The sequence below is a fragment of the Mytilus californianus genome, unplaced genomic scaffold, assembly GCF_021869535.1.
Source record: "Mytilus californianus isolate M0D057914Y unplaced genomic scaffold, xbMytCali1.0.p SCAF_14, whole genome shotgun sequence".
Classification (NCBI taxonomy): domain Eukaryota; kingdom Metazoa; phylum Mollusca; class Bivalvia; order Mytilida; family Mytilidae; genus Mytilus; species Mytilus californianus.
The window spans coordinates 20,866,128-20,891,476 of NW_026262626.1; the positions used below are offsets into that span (position 1 = coordinate 20,866,128).

Genomic DNA, 25,349 nt, shown 5'->3' on the forward strand with positions numbered 1-25,349 from the left:
TTGGATTTTAATTCATGAAACGAAAAACACAGAACTGAAAAACTTTGTCGAGATAAGAAAGCAAGTTATCTGGGGTAATAAATTTATCAAATTTCAAAACAAGCCGCTTATTATGCATAATTGGATACACAGTGATTTCATTTATCTTAATGATATTATTGACGACAATGGAAAAATTGCCCACGAAAAAATATTTAAAAAACTGCAAACCACTAAAAATTGGATTTCAGAAATTTCGATAGTCAAAAAAGCAATACCAACCTCATGGCTAAAAGTTTTAGCCAAGAAAGAATCCATCAAATCAAATGTAAATTTTAACAGATTATTTATCAATATAAACAAAGAAAACATTGCATTTGAAAATTTAAGCAACAAAAAGGTATATCAATACCTCGTTCGACAAAAAATTTCTCCAAACATCGGCATAAATAAATGGAAAAAAGAACTAGAAATCAATTACAATTTTACCAAACATACGTTTAAATTTATACACCAAAATTTAAAACTGAATAAACTAAAAATGTTTAGATGGAAATTGATAAGCTGCATTCTCCCAAATGGAGAAAATCTCTACAAATGGAAAATCGAATCTAGCCCCTATTGTCAACTTTGTCAACTTAAAGACACGTATCATCACTTTTTTATTGAATGTAAATTTCTAAAAGAATTTTGGGAAATTATAAATAAAATTTTATCTCAAATGAACTTTAATAAAAAAATCAACTTAAAAGATATAGTAATAGGCTACAAAATAACAGATAGCGAGTATATCGGATTCAATATAATTCTGACAATTATAGGATTTGCAATCTACAAATCGTACTATGTATCAAACCAAAGAAATAAATCTACTAATGTATTCATTCTCTTTAAATCTGAATTTGACGAATACTTTAGATCATACAATCTAGACAAAGAATACAATGCAGTCCGGGTGTTTCAAAATTTAATCTAAAGAACAGAAATTTGTTTTCTTCAAAAAAAAAAAACAAAACATTTTTATGATATTCTTAAGCAGACAGATATCTTAACTATATAAATAAATAAATTACTCACCTAATAAGTTTGAAATCCAAGGATTAAGATATAAAACCGGCAAATTCCACAATAAACATCCATTAAAAAGCATGCTCTCACCTTTAAACAAGGTAAAACATCCGATCAAGAAAATCGATATTCCACACATTTAAACCATGCAATTGATAAACGAGATGACAGTAGATAATTTATTTCGGATTAGTGTATCATATTATTATTGAACATTGTATTTAATTGTAAAAAAACAGTAGATAATTAATTTCGGATTAGTATGTCATATTATTATTGAACATTGTATTTAATTGTACTATTACTAATATAAAATATAAGAAAATACTACTTATCTATATGAAACCCTGTTCTTATAGATATTAACAATATCGGGGTACCTTACTGTTAAAGCTGTAGCGGTAAGGTCATTGTTAACAGCTTTAGTGCAATAAAACTTTATTCAAGTGTTAAAAAAAAAAAAACAATTTTGTAGTCACCAAATATAACAGGAATAATTGAGAATATTGTTGCCAATTGTTACACAGAGTTTGGGATATAGTTGGGTCATGTACCATTAGTTCTTCTGACTGCATTGTCCTTAAGGATTCATGGAATTTCTCCTCAGAAAACAAAAGTAAAAACAAAAAAACTTTTTTAACAATGTGGTCTTTTTGAGAATGTGGGAGTAATGGCTTTTACCAACTTTAAAATTTGAAAAATAGCTTTGGATGGAGAGTTGTCTCATTGGCACACATACCACATCTTCTTATTTCTATTGTATTTATTATTCCTCTAAAATATTACTTTTGATTAAATTTGGACTGTTTACAAGAAGCATCATTGAGTATCTTAATTGAAAATCTTCATGTAAATATTAAATATTTCATCATAAATTACAATCTGGTTAAGAAAAAAACAGGTAATAGCCATGGGTCCAAAACGTTTAATGTACTTAAGATATAAAACTATTATATATTGTTGACTTTATGATATCTGCATTCTTGATGGTGATTTTACACTAGTTATACATTGTTTCAGATTTTCATTGGAAAAGAATATGACCATCGACAGCTTACTTATTGTCCAGTGTGACTGTGGTGACCAGAATGCTGATTTGATAGCTTGTGCTAGATATAGTATACAAGGGGAGCTACAACAGATTATAGAAAAACATTCAGGAAATATTCATGTTGTCTTGATTGTACAACTTCCAAGAGTAGCTGGAAGCAATTTTACTGGCTTTCAGGCAAGTTTTGCCCATTGGTTTCTATAATGCATAAGATTAAGGGATATGTTTTTTTATGCCCCATTTATGGGCATTATGTTTTTCGGTCTGTGCATCAGTCCATCTGTCCGTCTGTTTGTTCGTCCATCTGTCTGTCCCGCCTCAGATTTAAGTTTTTGGTCAAGGTAGTTTTTGATGAAGTTCAAGTCCAATCAACTTGAAACTTAGTACACATGTTCCCTATGATATGATCTTTCTAATTTTAATGCCAAATTAGAGTTTTGACCCCAATTTCACGGTCCACTGAACATAGAAAATGATAGTGCGAGTGGGCCATCCGTGTACTATGGACACATTCTTATTTATTCATGACAGAAGACCCTACATATACTTAACAAAACATGAAGCAAAGAAAATGTGCTTTCATTAACATTGATCATTTCAAAATCACCTTCTGTAACCTGTCTTAAGCCACTGTTAGAATTGCATGCAAAATAAACTTTTATGATTAAAAGGAAACATAGGGTATTTGTCAATGAGAAAGCAAGCCAGAAACATAAGAAAAACATTTATTAGGTTAATGTAGGGTCTTGAAGATATGGCTATACATTTTTGTACCACATGTCAGTTTTTGTCCCCTGTGTAACGTGTTGTTGGAGACATGGAAATACCGGGCGTTCGTCCATTATGTGTGTCTGTCCGTCTTTTTAGTGCTCTCACAGGTACAATTCTTGCCAGATTCTTATTAAACTTATACTATAGGTTAATATCAGCAATATCTCAGACAAGCTTTATACTGCTGGTTGAATGACTTTTTTTTTAAAGAGTTATACCCCTTGGAAATATTAAATTTATGGAAATTGGCCTCGTTAGCGCTCTCACGTATACAATTCATGCCAGATTTTTACAAAACTTATACTATAAGTTAATATCAGCAATATCTTGGACAAGTTCTATATTGGTGGCCGATCAACTTTTTAAAAGGAGTTATGCCCCTTGAAAATGTTAAATTTATGGAAAATGGCCTCGTTATAGCTGCCACAGGTACAATTTTTTATAAAATATTTTAAAAGGAGTTATGCCCCTTGAAAATATTAAATTTATGGAAAATAACCTAGTTAGCGCTTTCATGGGTACAATTCTTGTTAGATTTTTATAAAACTTATACTATAGGTTAATATCAGCAATATCTCGTCAAGCTCTATAATGGTGACCAATTAACTTTTTTAAAAGAGTTATGCCCTTGGAAATATCAAATTTATGGAAACATGGCCTCATTAGCGCTCTCATGTGTACAATTCTTGCCATATTTTTATAAAACTTATACAATAGGTTAATATAAGCAATATCTCGGACAAGTTTTATAATGGTGGACGATCGACTTTTTTTTAAAAGAGTTATACCCCTTAGAAATATTAAATTTATGGAGAATGGCCTCGTTTGCACTCTCAAGGGTACAGTTTTTTTTATAAAACTTATAGTATACTATAAGTAATACCTTGGAAATATTAGATTTATGGAAAATGGCCTCGTTAGCGCTCTCACAGATACAATTTTTTATAAAACTTATAGTACCGTATACTATGTTCCCTATGATATGATCTTTCTAATTTTAATGCCAAATTAGAGTTTTGACCCCAATTTCACGGTCAAGTGAACATAGAAAAATGATAGTGCAAGTGGTGCATCCCTGTACTATGGACACATTCTTGTTTTTATTATATTTTACTGTTTAAGGTTATTTTCTTTAATATTATAATAGATAGAGAGAAAGTATAAATGGCAATAAATGTTCAGCTAAGTAAGATCATCAAATAAGTCAACATAATCAAAATTGTCAATTGACCCCTTAAGGAGTTATTGCCCTTAAAACGTTTTTTTTTTACATTTTTTGTGAAAGTCTAATTACTTTTTCAAAAATCTTTTTCTCTAAAACTACTTGGCAAAATACTTATAAACTGTAATTGAATGTTCCTTAGGGTATCTAGTTTATAGATTGTATTTGGGGATTTGATTCATTGAAAAACATAGCAGCAGTTTTTAGAAATAGAACATAGGGGTCGAATGAAGTCTTTGGCTTTCATCTCAAAAACTAAAGCAGTAAGAGCAAAACTGACATAGGGGAAAGTGTTAAACAGGTTTAGATCTACCTGTAAACTAATCTTTAGACCAATAGGACAACTTATTTTTGGGTTACTGTTCAGAAATAGTTAATTTTAAAAAAAATAGGAAATTTTACAGTTTTGGATTATGTGTTATCTTTAATGTTATTATAGAAAGATAGAAAGTAGAAATGACAAAATTGTTCAGCAAAGTAAGATCTACAAATAAGTAAAATGCCTGAAACTGAAATTACAGGTGAGCAATATCAGGCTCTCATGAGCCTCTTGTTAAGCATTTGCTTACAGTTTGACATGTTTTTCTTTTACAATCAAGCACTTATTTTGACTTTCCCCTTCACTTATAATTGTATTTTAGTGTGATTTAAACTTATACATGTATTTTAGTGTGGTTTATGGCATTCCTTGCATATTGACGATCTGCGTCCTCCACCTGATAAAATGCCGTCCTTTGTTGAAATGTACAATAAGCCAGTGAGTGCTTTCTTTGATGTATATAAAGACATGACACTACCAACTGAAGATGTGGAGATGGATGCAGAAAAAGATGGGGAACCAGATATGGATGTAGAATCTCCACCTGAAAAATTGAAAAAAAAAGAACAAATAGACATTCTGTCACTGATTATGAACTGTGTTCATTCAGCTCTGTCTATGGTCAAAGATCCTGAAAAAGATTCACCAAGAACAACTGAAAGAATTAGAATGGTTCTTAATTTAATTCAAAATAGCCATGAACAGGGTAAGAGTTTTTCAAAGTTACTATCTTTTATCTTCAATTTTATAGATCTTGCAAACAAATTTTTGTTTGTCTTTCTGTATATCTGTCCATGTGCCTTTTAAGCCCACTTCCTATGCAGCTGTGAGGATATTGATGAATCTTTATACAGTTACAGAACTCTACCTGGAATGTGCATAAAGGGACATAATCATGTTTATGCATGTTAAAGGGGGGAGAATCCAAATTTAACTTGCTTTAATATTGCAATGAAATTTTACACTGCAATACAACACTAATATTGCAATGAAATTTTACGCTGCAATACAACACTAATATTGCAATGAAACTTTACACTGCAACATTATCTGAGGATGTAACATTAAGGAATATGATCCTGGTCCAACATTTTAAAGGGGAGATAATCTAATTTACTTACTTTAAAACACTAATAGTGCTGCAGGGTGGGTGTATCCTTTTGTGAGTCAAATCACAATTCTGATTATTGCCTCTCCTACTCACTGCTCAAAAGTTTTGTGAAAGGAGTAGGTTGGTTATGGCCCCTATTTCTCTCTTAAATTTCAAATAAGAATTTATTGACCAATATCACAATGAATCACAGCTATTACAATGACTAAATGGGAAATATGTCCATTTGTTGAAAATTTAAGTACCTCTGTTCTATTCACAATCACAATTCTACATCACAAATAGAACTTATTTTGATTTTCCTCAAAAATTCAATGAAAATGGGTATATTTCCAATGATTTTTTTAACCGGTAACAGAGCGAATGTATTGACAAAAAAGATCTTTTAGCATAATGTTAGTTATAACATTTTACATATCTGACTGGAATATTAAGTTTGAAGATGCCTGCGCTTTATGTTTTCTAGGCCTTAATTTGGTTGTAATCTGGATGATTGTATCAAATTTCGCAATTTTGATCTTTTTGGGGTGTGAAAATCAAAGCTTTATGATGAAACTTTGACAAAAATAGTTCTATCTAACATTCCCACATGTCTTTTCATCAACTTAAAACATTTTTTATCATGAAACATTGAACTTAATAATTGGGCCAAATATGGCCTTTACTGAACTTACTCTTTTGGTTTCAGAAATATTTGAAATTAGAAGAGTACTGATAAGGGCATATGTTTTAGCTATAAACATCTATTTTCTTGTTCATTTAAACAGTAGTAGTTTGTATTTCATTTTAGAAGGAAATACATTTTTGAGTGGAATAGCAGTCCATTTACAATGTTTACTAAAAGAGAAAGAGGACCAGGAAAGTGAGCTACACAAGGAATGGCTGTCTACAGAGGCATCAAACCCAGATCATATCAACAGTGCTGGAACTTTTAGGTGAGTTATTTATTTTATTTTATAAGAAGTTCAACATAATAAAAATGTTGATCAGACTATTTAGGCTCATTTTTAAGGATAAAAATGCTGGATTTTGTAGGAATTTAAATTCGATTTTTCACTTGAGATATTATGCAAATTTTCCTAAAATCTTCAATATTGTTTATTTATACTATATTCAATGAAAATCATAATGATGATGTTAAAACATATGATAGATAAAAGCAAGCATGGATACATTGTAATAAACTCTCTACAATGTTTTAATTTGAATCAAAGTACTGAAGTACTGAACATCGGATGACCGCAGGTTCTTGTGGATGGTCAAAAGCACATGTCACAGAAACAGATCACATCTCTATACCTGAAACTGAGGTTAATTTACAGAGATTTTTAGCTCACCTGACCTGAAAGGTCAAGTGAGCTTTTCTCATCACTTTGCGTCCGTCGTCCTGCGTCCGTCGACCGTCGTCCGTAAACTTTTACAAAAATCTTCTCCTCTGAAACTACTGGGCCAAATGCACCCAAACTTAAACACAATCATCATTCAAGTATCTAGTTTAAAAAATGTGTCCGGTGACCCGGCCAACCAACCAAGATGGCCGCCATGGCTAAAAATAGAACATAGGGGTAAAATGTAGATTTTGGCTTATATCTCTGAAACCAAAGCATTTAGAGCAAATCTGACATGGGGTAAAATTGTTTATCAGGTCAAGATCTATCTGCCCTTTATAGTCAATTTTTAACCATTTTTCGTAAATTTTTGTAATCTTTTACAAAAATCTTCTCCTCTGACAAATTTAACCAAACTTGTCCACAATCATCATTAGGGTATCTAGTTTAAAAAATGTGTCCGATGACCCCGCCCGCAAACCAAGATGGCTGACATGGCTAAAAAATAGTACATAGGGTAAAAAGCAGTTTTTGGCTAATATCTCTGAAACCAAAGCATTGAGAGCAAATCTGACAGGATAAAATTGTTCATTAGGTCAAGATCTATCTGCCCTGAAATTTTCAGACCAATCAGGCAACACGTTGTTGGGTTGCTGCCCTTGAATTGGTAATTTTAAGAAAATTTTGCAGCTTTTGGTTATTATCTTGAATATTATTATAGATAGAGATAAACTGTAAACAACAATAATGTACAGCAAAGTAAGATCTACAAATAAGTCAACATGACCAAAATTGTCAATTGACCCCTTAAGGAGTTATTGCCCTTTATAGTCAATTTTTTACAATTTTCATAAATTTTGTAAATTTTTGTAAATTTTTGCAAAATATTTTCCACTGTAACTACTGGGCCAAGTTCATTTTAGATAGAGATAATAGTAAGGAGCAAGAATGTTCAGTAAAGTAAGATCTACAAACACATCACCATCACCAAAACACAATTTTGTCATGAATCCATCTGTGTCCTTTGTTTAATATGCACATAGACCAAGGTGAGCGACACAGGCTCTTTAGAGCCTCTAGTTTTTTCTTATACAAGTTCGTGCATGGATGATGAATATGACAGGAAATTCAACCTCACCGTAATAACTATTATATTGTAGTGATACAAATCAGTATACCTTAGACTATTATACTAATATAATAATAGTTCCAGAGAATACACTGGTTTGTTGTTATATATTATATTAATATTACGGTTGCATGTATATATAATTTTTATCTATTTGTATATCATACTATTCTACTATTATTATAGTGTAATGCAAGTGCATGGTGGACACTCTTCTGTAAAAAAAAATCAAAGTCTTAAAGGCTGTAAAAGCAATTGCTGCCATGTTAATGTTTTGTGGACTTTTATTTTTCATCCATATATATAAGAATTAAACCTGACAGGACAGGAGTGTTAACTAGTGAGAAGCAAGACGGTTTTAACTTTATATCAATATAAGACTTTAGCAGGAAATCGATTAAATATGTTTTATATTTTACAAGGAGACAACAAGTTTACCAGGCTAAAGTTGGGGTTAATTATACATGTGCTGAAACATATAACTGAAAAAAAAATCATTATGGATTATCCCCTGGTAGTGTTTGTAACTGGGCAATAATTTCCTTTATTGATTTAATTTTAACCATTTTCATAATTAATTTAAATTAACCATTCAGTTAAAACATTTCAACTTTCCAGACGCAAATGATGAAAAACGGGACAGAAATAAAATATCTTACAAGACATAAACATGTAAAAAATAAATATATATTTCAGCTTACTAAAAATATTTTCATAATGTTACTTTGACACTGAGACTACTATAACACAGTATATAACAAACAGCTCTATGTTGCTTTGATATTTATCAATTTTCAGGAAACATGTGAAATAAATTTCAGGTCCATTTCATTATAGTGCCTAACAAGATTGTGTGAGGTAGACGAAATTGACCTTAAAACGATCGCATTGTCTTTTGATGTCCAAAAAAAAAGCAGATCGGACATATAAGGACTTTATCTAATGACTACATAAATTTGGGATTTATTATTATTATAATATTCTAATGAAACTGAAAATTGTATTTTTTTTTTAGGATAAACAACAATTTTACCTGGCGTAGCCGTTCATAAATGTTTTTCTGCATTTATCTTCGAAAAATGGCGTATTTAATGGAATAGAACGTTAATACAGTAAACTTTCTCTTTTTTCTCCGCAATAGGCTATCAAAAATAATTTATCTAATGTGTATGTGGAAAATTATGTGAAAAGATAAAAAGTGGCAATTGTTACCTTTCATACCATAAGTTTCGTTCATCTGATTCTGACCAATGCTTATATACTAAATATCTATTTATATGCCGCTATTATTGTTGTTGTTACCAATTATGTAAATCAATTGTATCTGATTTTATGCACTTTATGGGCCCTGTAATTTGGGAAATAAAAAAAAAATCTATTCATTGATAAAACGTAATATGGACTGGTCCAGTGTCCAGTTTGCAGGTCATTTTATATTCTGTACACATTCATGCACGCTCTGATTTAATCAATATACTCGTACGAAAAAGCATGAACAGTTTGAAGGTAATCTAATAATAACTTAATCCAATCAAATTGCATAAGATTCAATAACAATGTCAAGTCCACATCATAATGAGTAATAGAGGTAAACTGGGTAGGGAGAAAATGACAGATATTTCAAGTTAATATTTATGCAATAACGAATTAAAATTTGTCAACCAAAAGTTTTGCTACAATTTCAAAAACATGTCGTTCTGTATGGGTATAGTTTTCGGATCTTTCATTAGCGTATTTAAGGCTATAAAAAGTTTGGGCTTCAAAAGTTCACACAATTATTGACTTTATACAGAAAATTCGTCCTTGTAAAACATTTAATAGTTCACAAATGATACGCGATTTTAAAGTAAAATTATTTCTTAAAACACTGCAAAAAATTTCATTCATATTGATAAAGTGGTATCGTCATAAAGTGAGTTGAAATGAACAGTGGTATAGCAAACATCGAATTCCCTCACAAAATGTTATCACACACTACAGTAAGGGGAGTCAGTTAAGTTTGTCTATTTTGAGATACTATACAGGTAATCTTTTGACACTGTGTGACCTGTGTAGTGATTTTGATTTTACGATAAATTCATGAATGAACGATAATTTTATGAATGAACATGAGCACCTGACCTCTTTCTTAAACACCTATTAAACATATAAAACCGTATTTAATAAGGAGATAATTCGGTCAAATTTTTAGTACTAAATCAACAACTGAAATGATTCCATTTTTTGATGAAACATCGTACGAACGGAGAACGGAATCGCAGGTATAAAAATGCACTTTTTTCCCTTGTAATGACCGCGGATCTATAATTTTTATAGATCGGTTGAAATCCCAAAACTAATTTGCATAATGGAAATTTAGGCGATAGCAATACATCGGAGTGACCTCAAGGTCATCCTCTGTAAAAATTGGGAAACAGTATTAAAATCTCTGATGACAGAACATTTTTGTTTACAATGCACAGGTTAAAATTCAGTTGTCTCCCTTTCATACCAACTACATCAAACACAAGAAACCCTCCTGCTTGTCATATTAGATGTCACTGGTTTTGTCTCTCATGTGACAAAAGTTGCGGAAAGCGATACATAGGGATTGCTTTTCCGGCGACAATGGCGTCATCAATTGTTAAGTTTTCTGCTTAAGTTAGTTTAATAGGAACTGCTTGTGATAGATCATTCATATTTAATATAAAGTTGCATTACTATCAATACATATCAGCTCAACGACTATTTTGAGGCCCTGCCCCTAGGACATGGTCCAATGACTTTGAATTAATTAGCAATTTTCAATGTTACGTTTTCTGCTAAGTTAGTTTGATAGGATCTACATGTGACAGATCAATGATATTTTGTATGAAGTCGCATTACTGTCAGTACATATCAGTTTGAAGACTATTTTGGGTCCCTCCCCCCTAGGACATAGTCCAGTGACTTTGAATTAATTAGCAATTTTCAATGTTTAGTTTTCTGCTTCAGTTAGATTGATAGAAATACAATAGACGATGATATTTTCTTTAAACATGATAAAGTTACATTACTCTCTGTACATTTCAGTTTGTTGACCATTTTCAGGCCCTTCCCACTAGATCATGATTAAGCAACTGAATTAAGAAGCAATGCTGCTGTCCATCAGATTGTCTTTTTCTGAATTTTATGCCGACAGGCGAGACATATCTCAAACTAGGTGTTGAACTAGGCACATATTTTTTAGATTTGTTTCTGATATTTTTAAGAATTGAATACTTCTTTTTATGTTTTATTGTTGTTTAATAGCTTTGACCAAAGCACATACAGTATTGTATTGAGTACTTAAGCCTTAATTAACCATGAAATTACGAGTTGAAACAAGCCTTTTGTTTTTTTTATATATATATATATATTTTAATGTTGGTAAGGAAAGCATGTGCAATCATATATGTTGCATTTTAATAGTAAAAAAAAATGTAAGTTTTAGAATGCATTAGCCAATCAAAATTATGAAATGTAGTAACTAATTTATTAAGAAAGACAATTAACCTTTATACTAGATTTCAATAGCTAAGTATTCAGACAAATTTTCTGTCGTGCATGATTTTGATGTGCTTACTTTTCTTTCAGGGGAGCAGCAATACAGTGTTTAGAAGAGAAATTAGCCAGTTTACTAGCCGGCATAATTGCTTTTATAGATAAGAACTGCAATATGAATATTGTTATGAGTGAACAAGCTCATTATTGGCAGAGATTTGTTTGGCTAGAAATTCTCAATTGTCCACACGTAACACAGTTACATTACATACACTCACTTTCACTTCCACACCAAATAATGGCTGAACATATTGTGCAGGGTACAGCTTATGAAGGTGGAGGATTCTTAGCTGGAATGCCATTTTCATGGCTGATATACAGGCAGATTGAGGAAATTATGAAGACCACTTTTGAAGAACCAGGCATCCATGGTATGTATTAATGGTGGCACATGTGAAAAAAGGAATGAGATACAATTAAAACTTGCTCTGTGAAAGGGTAAGCAGTTCCTGCTCCGCTATGTGGCAACCATTGTGTAGCTTATGTAAATCAAGAATAATGAGTGTATGGTAAATATCATTTGAGACAGTTTTAAAAAGTTTACAAATATGTGTTTTTTAAATTTGTTGTCTTAACATGTATTGATTGATTGTGGTTTGTATAAGCCCAGTAGCAAATATTTCATGCATATTCAAGATGAAAACAAATTAACAATTACAGCAGATTCCAACGAGTGTGTAGCTAAAGGTAGAATCTTTGGTTAGCTTCCTTGCTAGCTCAACCATGAAATGATTATTACCTTAAATTGGGAGGAGCAAAGCGCTATTTTATCATCCAATGAAAACATTTATATCAATGGCCTGTTTATTATTTATAATATATGTATGTTTCATACAAAGGTTTACCTAGACTACTTTGCAAATGAAATTTCATTTCATAGTCTTTGATTGAATTAAAAAATCTTTTTATTACAATAAATCAGAAGTGGAGTGACGTTTTTTTTACGCTGTGAATAGGCAGTTTAGTTAATTAATGTCTTTTGTTGTAATCCCCACGCATAAAACATTGTTATGTATTTTCTTTATATATGCATATTTTTTAGAACTAAAATCTTTTATATTCATACAGAAAAGAAAAATTATCATACTACTTAATATTATTAATCGAATATTTTTAAGGATTTGTGATTCGTAAAAACTTGATCACATGTACATTTGTATTTGCTCAGTTTGCACGCCAATACTGTTGTGTTTAGCTTTTCGTAGGTCAAAAACAGAATATTGCACAGGGCATACAGCATGTTACTAAAAATAGATTCTAGAAATCCCCAATTTTACATTGTTCATGCTATAGTTGTTGATTAATAATATAACAATTGTAGCCTTTGGTTGAGGTCAATACGATGTTATATCGACCCAGAGAAGCATATCGACCTCGGACTTCGTCCTCAGTCAATATGCTTCTCTTAGGTCGATATAACCTCGTATCGACCTCATATATACAAAGGCTATAATTGTATAATATATCATGCACGGTTGTAGTACTTATATTTGGTTAAAAATGCAACGAGAAAAAAAAACCCAGCAAACAACTGCAGTTTAGAATTGAAAATATTGCACAGTTTATGGACATCCACTTGGTTTGTTAACATTACCTTACTTATTAGTTTTAGATAAATAATGCAGCCATGAAGACCAATTTTTATGTCTCTAATTCAGTTAGATTTAATCTGACCTAGATTGAATGATCCGGTCATATGTACTTTTGAACACCTTCCAATCTTTTTTACCTGTTCGGGTGAATTGTAAACATATGTGTATGTGTAAAAGTGAATACGGTCAGCACTTGTCAGTCATATCCAACTACATTTTATTAACTTGATGTAACAAATTCAACAGACAGGTAAAATATATTATTATTTGTAATGTCTGACGAAGAAGAAAACATTTTAGGAATGTCAGCTTTCAGTTAACTTTTCACCATTTATCAAAATAAGATTGGCACATCAAACACACCTACAACATGCTTGTGAATGAGCTTATAATTATCATTAAATTTTAAATTTAGATTGAAAACTTATTTTTAAACTGACTTGTAAAACTAGTTTTACAATTTTTATATTCTGTCACTTAATTCTGATTGGTTCTCTGCTTAACTATTGACTCCACCCAAAGGCTGGATGTACCTTACCTAATAATGACTTCATGGTTGAGCTAGCAAGGAAGCTAACCAAAGATTCTACCTTTAGCTACACACTCGTTGGAATCGGCTGTAATGCAATAGGTCAGTTCTGCAAAGTTGTGTAACTGGGATGAGAATTTTGAGTGCCACTGCCAGAGGCTATTTGAAAGGGTTAGAAGTTTTGTCTTGCAACAGGTCACCAAAGAAATCTCAAAAAGTGGTTGGAAGGGTTTTTTAACATGGAGAGTGGCACTCTCTTTTCACCAAGCATTGAATTTAAACTCCCTATTCTAATCAGACATAAGTGCGTGTTTATACATGTTGGAGGAAATTAAGTCCAAAGTATGACCTTATCTCTGTTCCCCAGTCAGCCCTAAGGGTTTCTTTGCATGGAATTTATATTGAAAAATCAGTAAGTCAATTTACACTAATTTTGTAAAGCTTCTTATCAAGTACACAATGTTTAATCAGACTTTTGATATAAATGCAGGCAATGTGTTTGTCAGTTTAACAACTTCTTACATTGCATTATATTACTAACTTGAAAGAATTTATATTTCATTCTAGAAAACCATGGCATACTTGAACTGGTGATAAAAACAGCCAGGATATTGGAATCCACTCCACTGGGTAAAATTCTGTCTCAATTAGAAGGAACTAGCATTCAAGAGGTCATTCGTTGTTACATCAAAGATTTTGTACACATGGCTTATCCTGTTAAATCAGAACTAGAGCAATTGGTAAGATAGGAAATGTGGAGAAAATTTTGCTAATGTAGCATTAATTTATTAGAAATTTTTGTTTATATCTGCTTTACAAGTTATATGGATTGCTGCTGAGCCCCTTTCAGAACCATAAAGGATTATTAAAAAAGGGGGTGTAGCTGTAGGCTGAATAGACCTTATCGCTCTTTGTGAATCTGCGACACTTGACCCGAGAATCTGAGACACTTGAACTATTGACGTCATACAACAATCACTTTTCCTTTGTGGCGTCAAACATTTTCTATTGTGATGTCAAAATTTTTACGGGAACCTTTGAGATGTCCAGTAAAGGCTGACAAATAGCGATAAGGTGAATCCACTATGGATTTTACTAATTCTCAATAGATCCAAAGGGGGTCAGTAATGAACCTTATTACAAATTTAATGCACAGGAAACTTTTTTTTTATTATTCATGGAATAAATGTTACATTTCTCGTCAATGTCTTGAAGTGTGGATGTCTCATGTCTGTCCATTTTGTTGCAGACGAAAATATTAGGTCACATGTTGTTTGAAACGGGAGATAACTTTGGGCACATGACTTAACTTTGTGCTGACCAACAGGGGACAACTCAAAAATGATTATTTGATTTGTGAAATATAATTCGATAGAGTATAATGGTTACAATACCAGTCTGAAAATTCCAAGCGGCATATCTCAACTCACATAGCCAACATGATGCCCCTTATGAAATCTACTGACCCGTATTTGAAGGTGTTATTTGAAACCAATTACATCATCAGTAATTTACCTGAGGTGCAATAAGTTCTTATCTGAGCATGTGGTATTTTAAATATAAAAGAAATATAAAAGAACAAATTTGTACAATTTTATGAACTATTGATCATGGATTGTAGTGCTTGATTTTGTTAGGTTTATTATAGCAGCAGAATTACTTTCTCAAAAAATTAAACTTTAATGTTTAAAATTTGAATGTAACATTTGAAAATTTATTCTAAAATTTTATAAATTTAAAAAAAAAAAAGTAAAACTAAAAAAAGTACTTTCCCAAACTAAGCATTTTTTTTAATTGCCCAATTTATAAAAAACATCAAATGCAATGAAGAGAGTGAGTGTATTAACTATATAGTTTACTTTATATTAATTCTATATGTCTTGTTATATTTTTTTTATCTAGACATGCCATATCAATCAACAAGATGCAAATGTGTATTTCAAATAAAACTGTTATAAATTTACACTTTAAGTCAACTTTATACAATAACTCATTACCATCGAATCTTGTCAATTAATCATGATCATTTCTATCAAGAAATTCTTTTAATCTAGAATATTACTTTATTTTCTGCATTGATAACATCAAATATGTTGATATGTCCTAAACATTTCTTTTTAGAATATCTGTGAGAACATTATGGTTGGATGTAGACAGATCATTCAAGGAGAAGCTGGACGTTTATTTCCAGCACTTGTTGGTTGCCATACGGCTTTTCATCACCACAGAGCTCGCTTCAGAAATTTCTCCGACATCATCCATGTTTGGCCTGAATGCTGTGAAAAAGTTACAAAGTTTCAAGAACAGGCAGACCAAGAAATGTTGTATCTTGTTACTGCAGAGGAAATTGTAAGTTTTTCAAACGAGGAACATCTTTTATTTTAAAATTGCCATATAAAGAAGACTAGTGGTCAAAACTTGTGCAAGGAACCTGTGTTTAATTAATGAATAAGAGATGTGGGGAATGCATCAATTAGATGGTATCCTAACCAAAGGTCATTATACAGTCCTCATCGATATGCAGGTCTCTATGCAATATGTCAAGTTCTAAATCACTCTAAAAACACAATTCTGCCAGTGTCACCAAATTCCACAAATGATAAAGCATTTTTGTCTTGCTTGCAAAGAAAGACATTGGGATGCTTATCTAGTGAAGTCATTAACTAATTGTATAAAGCTTTGTAATTCAGAAGGAAAGAGTAGAAGACTGGGATGGTTCATACCATATATACAGTTTCCTTATGCTCATTGTCCTTGTCCTCATTTTCATGGTACAACGACTTTAGAAAAGCTTTTTAGGTTATGTTTAATTGGAAGTTCTCACTTATATTGAGTAATAGGACAATTACATTTGGTATATGGGATCCTCACAAGGTCTTTATGTCAATCAGACAGGGTTCATCTTACTTTGACTTCATTTCATGGATCAGTGGTCAAAGTTAAGTTTTCATTGTCAAGTCCCTTTCTCAGATACTTTAAGCAAGAGGTTAACTATATTTGAGGCTTTGAATAATTGTAATGTGTACATGTTCATCTTGCAGGTTGTATCTGACCTTGATCTCATTTTCATGGTAAATCATTCAGTGGTCAATGTTAAGATTCATGATTTTGTCTGTTTTCAGACACTATAATCAATTGATTAACTATAGTTGGTGTATAGAATGATAGTAAGGTGAACATGTCCCTTTGGCAGGGTTTATTTGACCTTGACCTCATTTACATGGATCACTGATAATTTTAAGTTTATATGATATTTGTATTTATCTTTATCTTAAAGACTTTCATCAATCATGATCCGTAAAGCAGAGACATCTCAGTGTTATATTAGGCACCCCTGTTAATTTGTATTTGGTTTCATTTATGTTTTTATGCTTTATGCTTGAAAAAAAAAGGTTAAGAAAGATTGATGTCTTTGTTTGAAACAAAGATGAATTTGAAATACATCATCAAAGGAGGGTTTCACAAATATGATTGATAGGATTTAAATATTTTTTCAATTTTATCTTTTTGAAGACTTTAGATTTAATGGGCTTACATCTACTTCTGAAGAACCTTGAACCACCTTCAAAGGAGGCTTTAAACAAACCAAGCAGTAGAAAACAGTGGATCAGAGTCCTTTGTGATTACAGACCCATTGTAGAGAGGATCTTTGGATTCTTCAGAGAAAATGAACAGGGGCATGATTTTTCTCCAAGATGTACACAGGCTATACTTACAGCAAGGTTAATACAAGTTAGAAATAGGGTGAGAGAAGGGTTGGAGATTTACCGATGACAGCCTGATAACACTTTACTTCTGTGTCTCATCTTGATAAATGAGAGATGACTTACTTAAGAGAAACAAAACAGATGTAAGACAAGTCTCTAAGATTTATCAACCCAATTCAGACAGCTTGCTTAAAAACAGTAAATTTATAATTGGTCCGAGTACACAGTTATTTCGTAGTGCATTTCTTTTAGACAATAAATGAAAATTAAAAAAATCCCACCTGAGCTTTCTCAATAATATTTTTACAGCGTGTTGTACTACTTTTGGGACAAATTATATCAAAATTATAGAAAACTTCATCGGCTCTAACTCAAAATATGGACAATTTCATGCTAAGGGGGTCTTCAAATCTTTTGACAGCCTCCGAAGTGCTAATTTTTAACATTTTTCAGCTGGACCAAATCACTACTTTACTTTAAAATTCATGACCCAAATTTTTTTACAGTGTCATTTCACCCCCCTACTTACTATTTGAGTCATAAAACATGGAGAAATAAATTCGGAAGGGGTATAAAAAAAATCGACAAGTAACACACTGTCCACACTAGGGACTATATTTGTGGACAACGAAAATCAAAGGACGATAACTGTGTACCCGGACCTAATAGGGTAGAAAAAGTTGACCAATCTTAATGAAACTTGGTATGACCAAAGCTTATTAAATTATAAGACTGCTTACAAAGTTTCATGGCAATAGGGTATACATTATAGACAATATGACTAGTTCTATATTCAACTTTGAGTGTTAAATTTAGACGTTAAAATTGAAAATTTTCAACTATCAACATTTGGGGCTTAAAAAATTAAAATATTGCAAAAAAATACTTTTGAAATGCCTTAATATATAATATATTATGTATTAAAAGCAATTGAGTACTCATTTGATTTATCAGACTTATTATAATTATTAAAAAGTCAAATTTATATGAGCCTGTGGCTAAAAATGGAGGTTTTCCAATGAAGGGGGGCCTTACTTGAAGATGTAATATTTTCCAGCAATTTTAAATTATTAAAGCTTTTTGGTTATAAATAATCCTTACATATGTATTTAATGTACTTTAAATGGAAAGAAAACTTACAAATAACATATTACATTAGTTTAAAAGGGTCTTAGGCCAAGTAAGACTGAAAATAATTTAAGGTCAATTTAGGCCGTATCACATATTTACATTTAAAAATGCATATTGAAGCTATATGAAATAAAATTTTGTGTCTTTTCTATCATTTCTATACTCAGGTGACATGATACAATAAATCTGAGCACAAAAAGACTCTTGCATTCAACTTTTTTTGCAGACAGTATGGTCTGATACAAAGATTTTTCACTTTTTAGTGAAAAACATGCATGCAATTTTAGTCTCAACAGGCTTATATTTGAACCAATTGCTATCCTACAGAAGAAAAGAAAGATATTATGTGACATAAAACAGGCACAAAAGACATTGTTAAGTGCTTTTTATACAAATTTAGTGAGGTCTTTATAATGGACTTCAACTTTTATGTTCCAAGCTCCTCACATTTAACTTGATCCAAACAGGGCGTTAGACGAGGACCATATATACAACACATTTTGCACATATTGTCTGAGATAATCTTCTTTTCTGTAGATTCAGAGTTCACAAATGAGTAATACAACTGGATTGAAGCATAGAAACACAAATATTGACACATAAAAACCTGTCAGATAGAAAGTCAGAATGCCACTTATGCATCAAAATTGAAAAAGCTATGAAATGCTTATTTTGACCATAAAATGCCAAAATTGGTCATTTTTGCAGAAATTCTATCAAATAAAAGTTTAAATCCTTTAGTTTTATGCTATTTGATAAATTGACACCATCAAATCATTCAGGGAAGTTGCCAAAGTACAGATTCTATATTTCCAGATTTCACCTCTTAGGTCCGAGTACACAGTTATTTCGTAGTGCATTTCTTTTAGACAATAAATGAAAATTAAAAAAATCCCACCTGCGCTTTCTCAATAATATTTTTACAGCGTGTTGTACTACTTTTGGGACAAATTATATCAAAATTATAGAAAACTTCATCGGCTCTAACTCAAAATATGGACAATTTCATGCTAAGGGGGTCTTCAAATCTTTTGACAGCCTCCGAAGTGCTAATTTTTAACATTTTTCAGCTGGACCAAATCACTACTTTACTTTGAAATTCATGACCCAAATTTTTTTACAGTGTCATTTCACCCCCCTACTTACTATTTGAGTCATAAAACATGGAGAAATAAATTCGGAAGGGGTATAAAAAAAATCGACAAGTAACACACTGTCCACACTAGGGACTATATTTGTGGACAACGAAAATCAAAGGACGATAACTGTGTACCCGGACCAATTGGTCAATTTTCATCATATTGAGTACAATGTTCTAAATTGGAAAAAGACAACATTTATTGATTCTTGTTGACTAGACTTAAAGAAAATATATAGTAATAAATTTGAGAGAAAGGAACCAAATCAATTGTAAGGACACCTGTCTATTATTGTATACTGTATCTTTCCCTTTACATTTCTTTTGATTTTTGTTGTTGGGTTTTTCATTTATGATTGTCCAACATCTCCTTCTATTCATATTTATTTAGACAAGAAATTCTGCTATAAATGCCATGAAAACCTTTTTTATTGTTATACTAGATATCTATGGACCAGAGCTACAGTGCTGAAGTTATTTATAGAACATGTTTGTACAGAGGATTCAGAAGTTAAGAGATGTATGCCACTCTGGGTTGTAAGTGGTTATTTTGCTCTATGTTAATTATACTCAGCTCCAATGGATTGCGGGTATACTGGTCAATCTGTCGTTCCGTCGGTCTGTCCTATGAAATGTTTGTTACATTTTTCCCAAAAACTACAAACCAGAGCTTCCTGATATTGGGTAACAAGCTTCATATAAGTATATGCTATACAGTATGGTGCATTTTCACATTAATCACTCATCAACTTCCTACATGTTTGTACTGAAAACCTTACATATTCTTACACATACCGTAATAGCCATGGTTGAAATTTTTTTCACATTTTTCTTATGAACTACAAATCAAGGCTTTCTGAAATTTAGAACCAAGCTTCATGTGATGCATTTTCACTTCCATCACTCATCAATTTCCTGTTTACCAAAAAACTTGTAGCTCACAGTTTAACTGGGTTTACTAGAGAAGAAATGGCAGAAATCAAGGGAAAATGAACAATAAATGAAAAAAAGTCAACATTTAGATGAGTATTTTATCATAGCATTATATGTCATTGTTTATAATGAAACCAGTATTTAATTTCAGATATCTAACAATTCAGCTATCTTTTATTTTGTTATTCATTGAACTATCAGTTGTTTACTCTGTACATTTTGTTTTTTTATATCTTTCGATTTGAAAAACAGAAATTCAGTTTATTGTGTGTTGTAGATGCTGAAGACAAAAGCTGATATGAAAACATTAGAATCCCTTGAAAAAGTAGAGAGGTTCTTGAAGTCCTGCAACAAAGAAGTTAGTTCTAAAATTTTTGGGTGAGTTGAGTTTAATCTAATTATTACTTGCACATCTATCTGTTAAGATTATCAATTTAAAAAACCAAACCAATGGATATAGCTTAAATAGCTGTAATTGATTAATCACATATGTTTCTTTGACTTTTTACCGAGTAAAAAGAGACTTAGGGTATGTGTCAATGAAAAAACTAAATAGGTCAGTAGAATGAATACTGTATTCTTGGGTGTCTTGTTTTGCTTTTTAGTACCTGGTCAGGCTTAGCACATCTGCAACCAAACTCAGCTAAGGGTCAAGAATGTCACATGAATACAGATTTAAATGAGTTTTGAATTATATTATTGACTTGCTAGCCAATAATATTTCAGCCTTGTTTTTTAGTTTAACCAAACTGACTATTTCAATGTTCCACTTTAATACATATTCGGGAAAAATATACTTCAATTTTTTGTCTTCACTATGCCCTTTTAAAATCTTTAATAGTAGATTTCTGCCTCTTTGCACAAATCTTGACATTTGATGTTATACTGTGGATTCATTTATTTTCGTGGGTACCAATTTTCGTGGATTGAGGAAAACTTACATGTTCGTGGATATTTAATTTCGTGGTTTTGCTGAAGTTTGTATACAAGCCTATAGAAAATTTGTTATTCGTTTAACATTTAATTTCGTGGTTCACCTGTACCCACGAAATCCACGAAAATTGGTATCCAACGAATAATAATAAATCTACAGTATATGTTGCAATTGAAAACTGTCAATATTTATTCACTTTATTGTTGTTTACAGTCAGCAGAAGTGTGTCTATTGTGATGAACCATATACAGGGGCACAAGAAACACAACCAAGTCCACCAGTAACACTACCATGTAATCATACTATATGTAGAAGATGTTTTGATGAGACTATCACATTGCCAGATGTAAAATGTCCAACTTGTGATCAATCATTTCTGAAAGATTTTCAACCTGTTGCAGCTGATCAGAGGTAAAGTCATATTTTTTTCAACAATTACTTAAAAATATCTTTACCCTAAATGATTACTACAAGTTTAAGGGGATGTTAAAGACCTTGATCTTGATGAGATTGACATGTCAAAAAATTGTTTTTAATTTTTTGATGGTGCTTGTAAATATAGAGATAGAGTAGCATGATAAATCAGGAATTGGAATTTCATAAAATGTGTATAAAACTAAATGTATAACATTTGGTTTGCTTTTAACATTTGGTTTGCTTTTAACATTGTGTTTGCACAGGTATAGATATAGAGTTAAAAAGAAAACATTTTCTTTAATTTTCATTTTTATACGACCGCAAAAATTAAAAATTTTTTGGTCGTATATTGGTATGACGTTGGCGTCGTCGTCGTCGTCGTCCGAAGACACATTGGTTTTCGCACTCTAACTTTAGTTTAAGTGAATGGATCTCCATGAAATTTTACCATAAGGTTCAATACCACGAAAGGAAGGTTTGGATTGATTTTGGGGGTTATGGTACCAACAGTTAAGGAATTTGGGGCCAAAAAGGGGCCAAAAATAAGCATTTTTGTAACTTCCAGACAATAACTTGTGTGTAAGTGTATGGATCTCTCTGACATTGTACCACAAGGTTCCATATCACAAAGGAAAGGCTGTAATTGATTTTGGGGGTAATTGCCTCAAAATTTTAGGAATTAGGGGCCAAAAAAGGGGCAAAAAACAAGCATTTTTCTAGTTTCATGACAATAACTTGTGTTTTAGTGTTTGGATATTTCTGAAATTGTACTACAAGGTTCCATATCACAAAGGGAAAGCTGGAATTGAGTTTGGGGGTAATTGCCCGAAACGTTTAGGAATTGGGGGCCAAAAAGGGGCCAAAAATAAGCATTTTTTTAGTTTCCAGACAATAACTTGTGTTCAAGTGTTTGGATCTCTCTGAAATTGTACTGCAAGGTACCATACCACAAAGGGAAGGCTGGGATTGAGTTTGGGGGTGATGAATCATAAGGGGGTTCAAAAAATTTGGGGGGGGGGATTTTTTTTTCTTTCTTTTTTTTCTTTTTTTCATTTTTTTTTTCTTTTAAAATTTTCCATTTTAAGTTGGTTATTTCTGATTAATATTTAAAAGCAAATAATAATGATATGGTAGGAGATACACACCAAACAGGATGTGTAAATTATTATATAATAAGTATTGTGCAATAGCAAGAAATTTTCAATTGCACAGTATTGCACAATAGCAAGAAATCTTCAATTGCACAGTATTGCGCAATAGCAATAAATCTTCAATTGCACAGTATTGCGCAATAGCAAGAAATATCCAATAGCACAATATTGGGCAATAGCAAGAAATTGTCAATTGTACAGTATTGCGCAATAGCAAGAAATATTCAATTGCACAGTATTGTGCAAAAGAAGATACTTCGATGAATCTAACCGTGTATTAAGTTTTTGGATTTTGGGCCCCGTTTTTAAATTGGTCCACATTGAGGTCCAAAGGGTTTAAAATTTAACTTTGTTTGATTTCATCAAAAATTGAATTATTGGGGTTCTTTGATATGCCGAATCTAACCGTGTATTTAGATTCTTAATTTTTGGTTCCGTTTTCAAATTGGTCTACATTAAGGTCGAAAGGGTCCAAAATTAAACTTAGTTTGATTTTAACAAAAATTGAATTTTTAGGGTTCTTTGATATGCTGAATCTAAACATGTATTTAGATTTTTGATTATGGGCCCAGTTTTCAAGTTGGTCCAAATCGGGGTCCAAAATTAAACTTTGTTTGATTTCAACAAAAATTGAATATATGGGGTTCTTTGATATGCTGAATCTAACCATGTATTTAGATTTTTGATTTTTGGGCCCCATTATCAACTTTGTCCACATTGAGGTCAAAAGGGTCCAAAATTAAACTTTGTTTGATTTCATCAAAAATTGAATTCTTGGGGTTCTTTGATATGCTGAATCTAACCATGTATTTAGATTTTGGATATTGGACCATAATAGGTGAATGTCCAATTTAAAATTTTTAAGTTCTTAGACCACATTCATTCTGTATCAGAAACCTATGCTGTGTCAAATATTTAATCACAATCCAAATTCAGAGCTGTATTAAGCTTGAATGTTGTGTCCATACTTGCCCCAACTGTTCAGGGTTCGACCTCTGCGGTTGTATCAAGCTGCGCCCTGCGGAGCATTTTATTTACATTTACTCAGGAACATATATATTGACGGGACTTGACACTACCTGATTGTAGTCGATTTTATCGTCGTGCCATAGTTAATAAAGATACGATACAGAAACGGATATGTGTTAAAAACGGACTCGCTTTTATCCTAATAATTTCTGATATTATCAATAAAATGTCATTCAAACTAGTTTTATAGTGATGCTAGTGTATCAAACTTGTATTCTGTCACTTCAAATTTGTTAAAATCGCAAGCATTTTATCACAGAATTGTGCAGAATTCAAACCAGGTAATAAAAAAATGGCGGCCATTGCCGCGATGATTTACAAATTCCCAAACTATTAAAAAACACTTCACATCAAATAAATCAAACTTATTTTGGTAATTTTATATGAAAAAATATATCTACTAAATGTTAAAACTTGTATTTATTTACAATTAGAGTTAAGTGGTTTATTTGTTGAGCAGTTCTGATAGTTTTTCAGTCAGACGCTACCAAAATCCGTAAATCTCGGGAAGTCTCGGGGAGTCCGAGATTTTATCAATTTTATACTGAAAAGCGTATCAGATTCATTTCCCGTTAGATATATTGTTCCCAGATTTACTCTACAGTTCTTGTGCAAAATATATTTGCATTAAATGTTGAAATTTTTCTTCCTTTTTAGCGAAAATGTTCTAGCATACCAGGATTTCAGAAGACGATGTAACAGTTTCTTTATGGAAGTTGTTTCCCAGTTATGTTTTGCCGAAGGAACCCCGCCATCAAATGAAATAGTAAACAAACTACTGTCCTACATTACTGTACAAACAAAGAAAGGTCAAGAGGTCACTAAGCAACTGACAATTTTCAATGATTGTATTGATTCTACTCCAGTTGTTCGTTCATTTCTGTTACAACATTTGATGAGAACAAGGTACTGAAGACAGTTTTTCATTTGAAAATAGAATTATTGTTTTGGCAAAAGCCATTGATTTGTATAATAATCTGTTAAACAATTTGATTGTGAAATAAAAGTCTAGCTCACTAGCCTTATGGGTAATGTGAGCTATCGACATCACTTAGCATATGTAGTTGGTCTTTGCTGTTTACCTTTTAAAATATTTTTCTCTAAAACCACTCGACCAATTTCAACAAAATTTGAGTTGAATCATCCTTAGAATATTTAGTATAAAGAATTGTTGTTTTTATAATTCCTGCCAATCAACTGACATAGCCATCATGACTTAAATAGAAAAATAAGGGCCAGGTACATCAAT

General features: G+C 31.8%; 1 protein-coding gene across 1 annotated transcript in view; it reads left to right on the forward strand.

Annotated features, from left to right (window-relative positions):
- LOC127724922 (E3 ubiquitin-protein ligase rnf213-alpha-like) overlaps positions 1 to 25,349 on the forward strand; it is a 162,369-nt gene that overhangs the window by 96,200 nt on the left and 40,820 nt on the right. The window contains exons 47-57 of the mRNA XM_052231925.1: positions 2,068 to 2,275; positions 4,762 to 5,116; positions 6,312 to 6,456; positions 11,573 to 11,910; positions 14,228 to 14,400; positions 15,782 to 16,009; positions 17,174 to 17,382; positions 20,080 to 20,173; positions 20,847 to 20,947; positions 21,717 to 21,914; positions 24,758 to 25,006. Coding sequence (XP_052087885.1) covers positions 2,068 to 2,275; positions 4,762 to 5,116; positions 6,312 to 6,456; positions 11,573 to 11,910; positions 14,228 to 14,400; positions 15,782 to 16,009; positions 17,174 to 17,382; positions 20,080 to 20,173; positions 20,847 to 20,947; positions 21,717 to 21,914; positions 24,758 to 25,006 — 2,298 coding nt within the window. The remainder of the gene's footprint in view (positions 1 to 2,067; positions 2,276 to 4,761; positions 5,117 to 6,311; positions 6,457 to 11,572; positions 11,911 to 14,227; positions 14,401 to 15,781; positions 16,010 to 17,173; positions 17,383 to 20,079; positions 20,174 to 20,846; positions 20,948 to 21,716; positions 21,915 to 24,757; positions 25,007 to 25,349) is intronic.